This window comes from Chaetura pelagica, unplaced genomic scaffold (genome assembly GCF_000747805.2).
Source record: "Chaetura pelagica isolate M959 unplaced genomic scaffold, ChaPel_1.0 scaffold471, whole genome shotgun sequence".
Lineage (NCBI taxonomy): Eukaryota > Metazoa > Chordata > Aves > Apodiformes > Apodidae > Chaetura > Chaetura pelagica.
Window position 1 is genome coordinate 2,151,878 of NW_009952430.1, and position 11,372 is coordinate 2,163,249.

Consider the following 11,372-nt stretch of genomic DNA (forward strand, 5'->3'; position numbering starts at 1 on the left):
ATTCCTGCAGGGAAGAAAAATCCAGTTCAACACTCCATCGGGGTGCACCCAGAGATGACATGGTGCAAGAGTGACATACACAGCTTGGTGGAGACAGCTGGCCCTGGGATCTGCTGGGAAAAAGTCTGGAGTCCCAGTTTGCCAGATAGCTCAGTCACGTTTCCTGCTGGGTGTATGGCTTTTCCCCCCTTTAAATCATGAGTTTCATAGAACTGCCCCTCCCTGCTCTTCTTTTAAACAAAACCAGGCTTTTTTTCCTTTTTTAGGGGGGGGGGGGGTGTGGAAATGATGAGCAGTCTCACATGACTTGACCAGTGGGCAATGAAGCCAGGAGACTTCCAAAGATATTCTAAAGACCTCATCCATAAACAGCAATTAGCTTGTACTGGTGGTGCTGGTCCTGGCCCTGCACCCCCAGGACAGCACTGGCTGCTCTTTGGGGGCTGGAGAGGAGCTGGGGTGGGGGTGGGGGACAGGGCAGTGAAAAGGGGACCTGGGGATCCGGAGGAATAAGATGCTCATTTCAGCCCCACCCCCTTTCTGGTCTCAAAAGCTCCTATTTTCAGAGCAAAACACTATTGAAGCTTCGGGACAATGGAGACCAAATCCTTCTGGGGGAGGGGAGGTGCTGGCAATTGCATCTTTTGTTGTCTTTACTTCTTTACTTGCCTATGGCCTCCTCCATCCCACCCTCCAAGAAATCCACATAGATGCTCACTAGATGATAATGCAATCACTTTCTTAGGACCTTGCTAATAGGATTATAATTATTACTGGAGATGAACTGGAGTGAATAGAATATTTACCACTTCATCTTCAATTATTGTAAATCCCTCCAAAGCAGCCCTTTGATATGTAAAGTGCTGCTCCTCTCCCCTCCAGTGAAGATGATTATTTAGTGGAAGTTCAGAGCTTTTAAGTGTCATGTGGGACAGAAAAGGCTTCAGTGTTTACATAAAGAGGAGGGCCTATATAATGAACTGGTGGAGCTGTTTAATATCTTGCCTGGCTCCAGCAAAGGAGGAGGTGAAGTTCTTGCTGAGAAGTTGGAACATCTCAGGCTGTTGTTAGGGGAAGAGGGAAGGAAACAATTGGAAACTTAGCCCTTCCTGGTCCAAAGAAGGCCCTTTATCTCTGAAGCCTGTGTTCATTTGCAACATGAATCCACCTGGTGACAGCAGCAATGTTTTGGGTTTGTTCTTTAGGGCTGGAGGAATTTCTGTTTGAGGAATGATGATACAGGCTGGGGAGATCTCAGCCTGGTGAGATGTCTTGGGGGAAGATGGGATGCTCTACAAAGGCAGAGCTGGGCTGCAGGTAGAGGGAAGGATTCGTGTCACAGTGCAAGGACTGGGGCTTCGGCATGAGGGCAGGAGCTGGTGCACAAGGGGCAAAGCAAGGACCTGGGGTGGGCTGTGCACATGGGGCATCTGCATGGGTTCAGGAGGAGCCTGGACAAGGGATAGGAAGAGAGATCAGTTGAGGGTTGTTACACAGACAAACAGCATCGGGCCCAGGAAAGCCCCTGAGCTGGGTTTGAGTGGAGGCTGGGGGACAGGTGGTGCTGCTCGTCCTGTCCCTGCTCTGCCCTGCTCCTCCTCTGGCCAGCACTGGAGATCCCAGGGCTTTGGCCTGAAGGAGCAGGGTGCACCCTATGGGCACATCCATGTGAGCATCCACAAGCCTTTCTCCCAAGCTTTCAGGATGGTCCTGTTCCCTTGATCCCTTCCTCCCAAAGGCTGTGGGCACAGAGCATGGGCTCTGGACTGGGAAGGGGGATTGCTCCAGCCATCTCCATGAGCAACTTCATGCCTTTGCATCCAATGCCAAGGATGGGCATGTCCCAGGAGTGAGGGCTGCATCACCCATTGGTCTCAAAGGAGTCTTTGTGCCTCTTTATTACACTCTCTGGTGAAAGCCCAGTCCCTGTCTAGTGCTTCTGCTGCTCTGAGTGCACCAAAGTGCTACATAGTGCCCCAGATGTGGCAGAAGCCCTGTGAGGGAGAACAAGTCATTATCTTGGTTATGAGTCTGTGCTTCTAATTAAACCACCTAAACCCATGAGGCAGGGGAGGCATCTGGAGAGAGGTGGGTTTTGGCTGGTGCAAGGCACCCTTTGGGGCAGAGGCTGATTCTGCTCATCACACCCATTGCTGTTTTCAGAGGCACAAACCCTCCAGGTCTGCTGCATGGATCAGGCTCTACTTTCTCCAGGTCAGGTGCTTGGGTGCTGCTGCAAACAATCTGCTCTGTGGTTTGGCTGGACAAAGCACCCTGTGTGCCTTGCCTGCAGCATGGGGACCATCAAAGCTGTGTGGTGGCTTCTAGGTGTGATCTGAATGTCGTGACTTTGGGGGAGGTGGAGAAAGTCTTTTACGAGAAAAAATCCCAGTCCCTCATGCCACACTTGCTTTGATTTGCTGGGGCCATTTGGTTTGACCTGCATGGAGTGGGGACCAAAGGACCATCTGCCAATGCCCCACATCTCCCTTCTCCCCCCTAGCCTTTGATGGGATTTTTTTTTTTTTATCCCTATCAAAGGAACTTAGATCAGACTCCACTGCTGGGGCAGAGCCTGTTCCTGTGGGGTGTGGGGTGATGCCACCTGTGGTCACTGGCTCTTTGGCACCATCAAAGCCCTGGAGCAGATTCATGATGAGGAGCCTTAACAGTCTGTCACCCTCCTCTGCCTCCTTTAATCCCCAAACTCCCCAACAGGTGAAGGACACCTAGCAGACTTGGGGGCAGGGAGCAAGGAGAGTGAGAAGAACATTCCTTTCAGGCCCACAGATTTTCACTGCCCTGCTCCTTTACCTGCCCCTTCCTCACCTTCCCAGTTCATCAGTTCCCATCATCTGGTTTGTGTAAACGTCGTGGCGAGGGTTGGACGGAGCAGGGTTGGGTTACACCCCTTTCAGAAAGACTAAGGCTGATTCCCAGCCCTTCCCTCTTATTGTTGTATCATTTGCCAACCCAAACATCGGGCTCATGCTCCAGACAAAGGGACACATGTTGTCCTTGCTGCTGGTCATAACAAGAGGAGAGGCTGCTACTGTACCTGTCCTTGGTGCCACAGCAGCCTGAGACAGGGAAACTGTGCTAAGAAAAATACCATGTATCTTAATGCTAATAAATCAGCAAGTGCTCCCAACCCTAAAGAGGAATTTGCTATTGCCTCTTCTCTCTTTCTTCCTCCTCCTTCATCTTCCTTCTTCCCCCATCCAGAGCTGCTGCCACCAGAAAGCAAAGTCAAAGTGGGTAGTTGTGAAGCTGGTGGGAGACTCTGTAATGTAATTAAAACACAATTCACTCCCTCACTTTCTTGGCCATAAACCACTCCTGGTGTCCTTAGAACGTGCAGATATCTCACTTACCTCAAACAAACTATATATTTCTAACACTAGGATATGAACCAAACCTGACACTATGTTTCTAACACTAGAATGCAAAAACAACACTACATTTCATTTCTAACAATTCCTTTACCAGTCTTTCCCTGAGCTTGTCAGGTTATTGCTTTTAAAGAGTATTTCTGGGATCTAATGGTTTTGTCATCAGTCCCAGGGAGTCGAGTGTCAGGTGGGATTGGGATGGATCCAGTGTGGTGGCCTCAGGAGCAGTGCTGGTGATGCTCTGGGTTTTGCATTGCAGAGCTCTTGCTCACTGTCCCGTGCTGGTGCAGGGCTACGAGCGTGTGGTTTTAATCCAGCCCTGGTTGCTCTGATCACCACTGCATGTTTTTCCTGCTTTCTGACAGCAACTCCTGCCTCGGAGTCTGGGAACAACTGGGTATCGCTGAGGCAGAGCTGGTGGGCTGGAAGGCAAAGCTGCCAGCAGTGGAGATGCCACCCCCATCCTTTCCTCAGTGGCTGCAGCTCTTTTCCAAGATACTCAATTTAGCTCACTTGGTCTAAATTTATTTTTCAGGGTGGGAGAGGGAAAGAAGAAACAGAAGCAGGAGGATTTAAAACGAGTATTGGCTGCAGGGTGGGAACAGCAGTGAAGCTCTTCTCAAAAGTGGGTCTGACTGACTGACTATGGGTTGAAACAAGCCCTGTGGCTTGGTGGGATCCTGAGCAGAGCTGAACAGGACAGTGCTAGTGGGGGGACAGGGGACACAACAGGAGAGGGCTGCAGCAGGCTGGAGAGCATCAGCAGGGGAAGGGATGAGGCTTCGACCTGCCTCATTCTCTGCATTTGTTTCCTTTCAAGCTTTTCCGAGCTGGTAACAGCAACTGTGTTTGCTTTCCAACCAAATTAGAAACACAGCAAAAATCACAACAAACCCGTTAGGTGCAGCAAACTGCACCATGTTCCAGGCTGTGCAGCCTGGGCTTGTCACCTCAGCTTTTCAAACACCATCATGACTCTGGAGACTAAAAATCTGTTTCCTCCTATGGTGGGAGAACTTTTGTGTCTACTGTTTCCATTTCTGTTCACCTTCTCACTGGAAGCTCTCGATCCAATCTGTGTGGTTTCTTAGCCTGTTGGGAGGATTTGGGGCTGTCACGTTGCCAAAATTTGGTTTTCTGGAAAGAAATCATTTTTTGTCTTGTCAGCAATTTGGGTAGAAACTGTCCAGAAACAGGTTTGTTGCTCTGCTTGTGCACTGCTGGGTGGCAAAGCAAATCGTTCTGAGTTTCAGGCCTGAACTTGGCATGAATGTAGCTGATGTCCAGAATAGATTGACTTGCTTTTTGTCCCCTTTCCCCCATTTTCCTTGCTTCTAGAGAACAGCTGTGGTGGGAAAGCCTAGAAATTCTGCACCAAAAGCAATTCTTGCTCTATCTGCTGTATCCGCATCTCGTGGCTGCATCCCCATATTCTGGTGTTTGATCCTGACCATAACAACACTTCTCTGGTGCCCACAACACCCAATGCCCACCTGCCCCTCTCCTCTAGAGGGGTTTGAAACTGAGAAAGCTCAGAGGATGGAGCCAGGGGAGTGATCTGGAGCAGAGGGGTTTACTGGCGGTTGCTGGTGCTGCAGCTCCGGGCACTGTGATTTTAGCACTTACCCCATGGGATATCAGCTCTCGAGCACACGGGGGTGAAGGGACCATCTCTGAAAGTGATGCTGGGTGACTCCAGGTGCTGGGTGGGAATAGAGCCAGCACAAAACCCTCCCCAAGAGGGAGGTCTCCTCATCTGCTGGGCTCTGGGGCTCCTGTTGGGCAGTGGGAGCCCAGCCCCGTGTCCTGACAGTGACCTCCAGACGGGCAGACAGCCAGGTCCACCTCTGCAGCCCCCCAGGCTGAGCCCCACTCTGGGGCTTCAGGCTCTGACAGACCCTGGAGGGTTTTATCCCAGCAGGTGTTTGGGAATGGCAGGAGGTGCGTGGGGGGATTGGCAGGTATCCCTGAGGATAAAATCAGTCGTGACTGCCCTGCTCTGCCCTGCGCACCAGCCTGTGCTACCGGTGGTGAGGAGCTCAGCAACAGGTTGTGGGGGGTCCCCTCGCCCCCCTGGCCCTTCCTCCTTGAGCAGTGGCAGCAGATTAGCCCGGAGCCCCTCTGTGCAGACAAAAGCTGCCACAAAGGGCATTAGGCTGCAGGACTGGATTACCGTGTGGCCACCTGGCATCCCCACTCGGTACGTTTATCTCGCTCCGTCCGGTTTGCACGTTGGAGAATTTTACACTTAAAAAAAAAAAAAAAAAGATAAATACATAATTCCCCCCCAGTGCCTCTCCAAGCAGCCTGGCAGAGTTTGTTTTAGCATCCCTTCTTATTGCAGGCTTCAGAGCTGCGTGGGGCTGGGGATTAGGGCTGTATGAATAAAGAGAGCCTTTATTACATTAGTCTGAGTGGTTAATAGGTAAAGTAGGCCAATCCATCTTTAGACTAAGCCTATCACTTTGCCTACGAAGGGTGCAGGCTTCACCGAGGAAATATTCATTAAAGGAAAAGCTTTTCCTCTGTCCCTCTTGACATGTTAATAGCTCAGGGTTAGGGGCTCTGCTCCCTGCCTGTGCAAAATTCATCGCTGGGCTCTGGCAGCAACTCCCGGCACTTCACAGGACCCTGGCAGCTCCACTGCAGCCCCCAAGAGTGGTGCTGAGCCCTGCCTGGGCACCCACCTGGGCTCTGTGGGAAAAAGGGATGCTGGGAGTCTTCTGGTGCTCCTCATCCCTGCTCTTCCTCTCCCCATCCCAGCTTTTCCTCTCCTCATCCCAGCTTTTCCTCTCCCCATCCCTGCTTTTCCTCTCCTCATCCCCACTGTTCCTCTCCCATGCTTAGAAAGTAGGTGCCTTGTCCCTTCCCAAGCAGGGATGTAGGGTGAAGTGCTTCAGTGCTGGGACTCTCTGCTGTGGGGTTTTCTCAAGGCCAGAAGTATTTGTGGGACTGAAAGGATTAGACAGTTCGTAGTCACTATGAAATGGGGTGATTTGGATGCAGATGCTGGCTCCAGAGGTCTTTGAAGTCCTGGTTGCCAGAGGCAGGAGGGTAACAAGGCAGGAGGGACTCCTTGCTACCCTTATTTCCCGCTCCAGTATGCACTGCAGCCCTCTGTGGTGTCTCCATCCTGCCCTGTCCCAACTGGTGCAGCAGCTTTTGCTAAGGGCTCAGCTGAGCTCCCCTTTTCCCACAGCCTGATTCCCTTTTTCATCTCCCTTTCCTCTGCCATATGAACAGAGGTGGTAGCTGCACCTTGGTCATTCTTCTGCTGCTCCAAACAGCACTGGCAGAAGCTGCCAGTCTCTAATACACCTGTGGAGCTTCCGTGGACCTAGAGGACTCCACAGCTGTCATGAGCTGCCCCAGGGCTGAGCTGAAAGTGGGCTTCTGCTGTTACTTTTGCCCAAAGAGGTTTCATTCTGCCAGGACACGGTAGCTAGAGCTCTTCTGTCCATTACAGCTCCTCTTTCCTCCTGTAGCAGCTGTCATTTAGCACAGCCTTGGCTGTCCTGGAGCCCCAGCAGCAGATGAGTTCAGAGCTGGAATCTGGTCCTGCTGCCACCAACACGTACATGTTGCATTGAGCTGCAGTGGGCCAAGCTGCCCTTCTCCAGTTGTGCTCTGAATGGGAATAAATGCTTCTTGGTGACTTTTCAACCTGTGTCAGTTCAGACCAGCCAACTTACCAGTTCCTCCTGTCCCTGAGGCTCTGTTGTCTCTGGCTGCCAGCATGACAATTGATGCCTCAGTGGAAGATTATGAAAATCATGGGAAAGCTCCTCACAGTGGACAGACCCATGCAGTAAAACCTTGCTTTCCTCAAAGTGATGCTGTCAGAGGTTCAAACCACAGCCATGGACCACAGTATTTGGCTTCATTTGCTGCTGGCTGGCTTTTATGCAGCCACTTTTTATGCAAGGCAGCACCTGAGACAGTCTCAAGGATTGTAGTTTTGGGCTGTTCCTGGGACCCATCTGAGTACAACGAAGGAGGAGAGTGCTGGAGCTAGGGCTGAAGGCTGGTTTGGATGGGTTCAGTTCTTCTTGGGTTGAAGGCTCTATTTATATCTCTGCTAATCTTAGTCTGCTCTGACCAAGCCAGGCAGCAGTAATAGTGTCAGTGATGTGTGTTTTCTTGCTTCTCTTGCTGTCATGGGTCACCAGTGAGATGTTCTGCAAATGCCAAGGCTTCAGGTCTTCTCAAAAACCCCCACAATTTTAGGAGGTCTAGACCTGCACAGAACTGACTGCTCTCATCTCTGTTGGGACAAAGAGACATTAAAAAAAAAGAGTGTAGGTTCAGCTGCTGACTGGTCTGCAAAGGAGCTGACACTGAGCTGGTGAAAACCTCTCGGAGGAAGAGTTGCTCCTTGATGTCTTCCACTTCTGTGGTGCACTCCTGTGTCTGTTGGAGTGCTAATTAAGAGCCTGTGTTTCCCAATCAGATCAACTGACTCAGCACTTCCACCTCCGGCAATTTCCTTCAGTCTCATGGTCCAGCCCTACCCAGTGCCTTCCTTGTGCAAGGAGGAAAAAAATAAGCCTATTGTCATTCCCAGGAGAATAAGATAAGTACTGACTGGAGTAGTCTTGGAGGAGAAGTCAGTCTTGAGGTGCAGGGCCCCATACAGCAATCTGATGGACCTGACCTGAAGCCAAAGGGCTCAAGTGCAGCACAGTCATTGTGAGCACCTCTTGGGAAGCAGTCTTCTCTCTAGGCAGGTCCCAGGCCATTAAGGACTTTGTGGGTTGAAACCAAGCTCTTAAATCAAGCTGGGAAGTGGTTGGTGGCCAGCACAGGATGTAGAACTTGGATTTAACGTGGCCATAAAAAGAGACACTATTTAATGAGTCGACTGTCAAAATCCGTATCAGCCCACGATGGATTTAAGAGCTGCTCTCTGAGCATTATTGAGTGGCTCTGTTCTGCCTCGGCGTTATGGGTTTGCAGAGTTGGCTAACAAGGCCAAGAATTAGTCAGAGTTTTATTTTGATTTCTAGTTTTTGGCACACGCTGGCTCCGGGCTTCCAGCAGCTCTCCCATCCCAGGTGTCTGGTAAACCAGCATGATTCTTGTCTGCGTGCAAAACTCCACTTGCCTGGCCTTGAAATTTTGGCTCTAGGGGTTGACCACCCTTGGGCATGGCTGGGGTTTTGCACAAGCTGATATCTTCTTCCTCCACATTCCAGCTTGTCCATCACCACCTCTCCCAGTGATCTGGTATGGGGACCATCTCCCCCCATGGCTCTGTGGAGAAGGGGCTTTCTGGGCAGCCCCCCAGCACCCCTCACCTGCAGGGCAGAGGTGCAGCCCTTGGGTGCCCCTTGCCACTAACCACATAGCAGCAAGTTAATGCCAGGAGCTGGTGAAGAAAAATGCCAGGTACAACATGAGCTAAATAGCAGTTGCATCAAGCAGCTACTGACCAACTTCTATATGCACATGGTGATTTTTGATTCAATCAGAACTCTCCTTATTGCTCTTTCCTATTATTTGGCTTCACATCTGGGTCAATTTTTTTCCCTTGGCTTCCTCATTAGGGCAACCACTGACTTGGGCACAAATTCTCAGTGGTTTTTTAATTGCAGGAGCTCATAGTAGTCTTTGCTGTAGAAACATAAAAGCAATAAGGGAGGAGATGGCCATGGGGGAACAAATGGCCTCTGTGTGCAGAGACGTGTGTCTGAGGGAAATGCTGGTTGAGGCTTGAAGATCACACACTGGCTGGTTATTTTTCTGTGCTGGGTGGAGGCTTTGAAAACTTAATCAAGTTTTATAGCTTTAATTTTGTGGCAGACTCCCCTCTTGCCATGTTTTTTAACTGTCTTGCAACTCAGAGCAAATGAGTCCCATTGGGTTGTAAAAGGAAAGAACTGGCAAATGGTCTGAAGTATTTAGCCTTGCCTAGTGAATTATAGGAAAAAATTACTCCTCCTGCTTCCTGCTGCTTCCATCATTTCTGCAAACTCTCTAGTTTTCCCCCACTTGGTTAATTAGAAGTATCCAGGGAGTAGGATGGAATTGCTGAGGGATTTAGGTTTCAAGGGTGTTTTGTGAGGGTAGGTCCTACCTGTGAGCTGAGGTTGCCTTCTCCATGGTTGTGTCCTGTGTCCTCACCTCTGTGGCAGTGGAGGGGAAGGGTTGTCCTTGCTGGCTGTTTGTCTGGGACGTGCTGAAGGTGCCACCAGCAGCTCTTGATGGTCCTTTCAGTTTGTATTGGGAAAGACGTCTGCACCACGATAGGGAATAGTAAAAGAGTGGGTGAAGCTGGGTGCAACAGGACCATGGAAGTTGGGTGAGGTCCTTGCACCCTCTTGCCTGAATTGAGAACAGTGTCGTGTTTGGGATGCCCAGGGAAGCCAAGGTGGCCGTGCTCAGGTGAGCTCCTGCTTTTCTGATGTACCATTCTTCTTGTTCCTCTGGGGAAAACAAGCCCCGGGCTGGGGCTGAGGTTTCTCTGCCATTGACCTGAGCCAGGAAAGGCACCTGGTGCAGCTCAGGACTCATCCTGGCTGGTCAGGAGCTGACGTGGTACCTGGAGCCACCCTCCAGGTGCCGAATGCAGCCCAGCTAATCCACCCATAGATAACTGGGAGATTACTCATTTGGAGTTTGATAGTGGCCTTTAGTAATAATCCCCCCCTAATCCCTAAATCAATGGGAAATGGGTTTATCTGTGCAAGCTGAATGACCCGTGTAGGCATTTTAGGGAGAAAAATTCTTGTGTATCTGTGACCGAAAACGTACATTGATGTGTATGTGTATTGTGGTTTGTTACCTGCTGCTCTGACCTGTGTGTGTTTTGCTGGCAGGGACCTGATGCCCAGGACCCTGGAGGGGCAGATCACCATGGAGAAGACCCCCAGCTACTTTGTCACCAAGGAGGCCCCCGCCCGCATCTCCTCCATGTGCAGGGGCACGAAGCTGATCGTGGTGGTGCGGGACCCCGTCACCAGAGCCATCTCCGACTACACCCAGACGCTCTCCAAGAAGCCCGACATCCCCACCTTTGAGAGCCTGACCTTCAAAAACAGGACTACGGGCCTGATCGACACCTCCTGGAGCGCCATCCAGATCGGCATCTATGCCAAGCACCTGGAGAACTGGCTCCTCTACTTCCCCATCGGGCAGCTCCTCTTTGTCAGCGGGGAGAGGCTGATCAGCGACCCCGCGGGGGAGCTGGGCAGGGTCCAGGACTTCCTGGGCCTCAAGAGAATCATCACCGACAAACACTTCTACTTCAACAAGACCAAGGGCTTCCCGTGCCTGAAGAAGGCAGAAGGCAGCAGCAAACCCCACTGCCTGGGGAAGACAAAAGGCAGGACCCACCCTGACATAGACCAGGAGGTGGTGCAGAGGCTGGGGGACTTTTACTGGCCCTTCAAAATGAAGTTCTACCAGATGACAGGCCAGGACTTTGGCTGGGACTGAGGCTGGCGTGGGAAAGTCCCCTGTAATTACCTGCCCAGCATGGTTTGCGTATCTAAAGAGATATATATGTATGTAAAATGTACAGAAATCTATTTTATAATAATTTATTTTTAATTCCTAAGCAATTAATTCACTAAGCTGCCTAACCGCACTGGCTAGAACGGTAGCCCGTAACCTGTTTAACATTCCACAGTGTTTAATTCTAATATGGCCCTCCTTTTTATTTTTTTTTTCACCCCCCCTCCTGTTTTCTCCTCCTTATGGTTTGGTTTGTAACAAGACGGTGCTTCCATTTTTTCCTAAACAGAATTTGTATTTTAAAAAGAAACCACAGCAAACGAGGGTGGCAGGGGAGGGGAGGGAGGGAAAGCACAGATTTATTTTTGTTACGGGTATCTGGCCTTTATAAACACTTGCTTTCCCTGTTCCCGTGTCCCAGTCTCTGCTCCACTGTTGTGCTCCCTCCTCCCACAGCTTTCCAGTTCAGTCCTGGGGCCACAGGTGGGGGGGTTTCTCTGGGGAGGGAGACTGGGCATCTCCCTG

At 50.8% G+C, this 11,372-nt stretch overlaps 1 protein-coding gene across 1 annotated transcript in view; it reads left to right on the forward strand.

Moving 5' to 3' along the window:
* LOC104398207 (heparan sulfate glucosamine 3-O-sulfotransferase 3B1) overlaps positions 1 to 11,152 on the forward strand; it is a gene marked incomplete at its 5' end in the record, with an annotated part of 28,781 nt that extends 17,629 nt beyond the window's left edge. Inside the window, one exon of the mRNA XM_010008260.1 lies at positions 10,211 to 11,152. Coding sequence (XP_010006562.1) covers positions 10,211 to 10,829 — 619 coding nt within the window. The remainder of the gene's footprint in view (positions 1 to 10,210) is intronic.
* Positions 11,153 to 11,372: the final 220 nt, after the last annotated feature.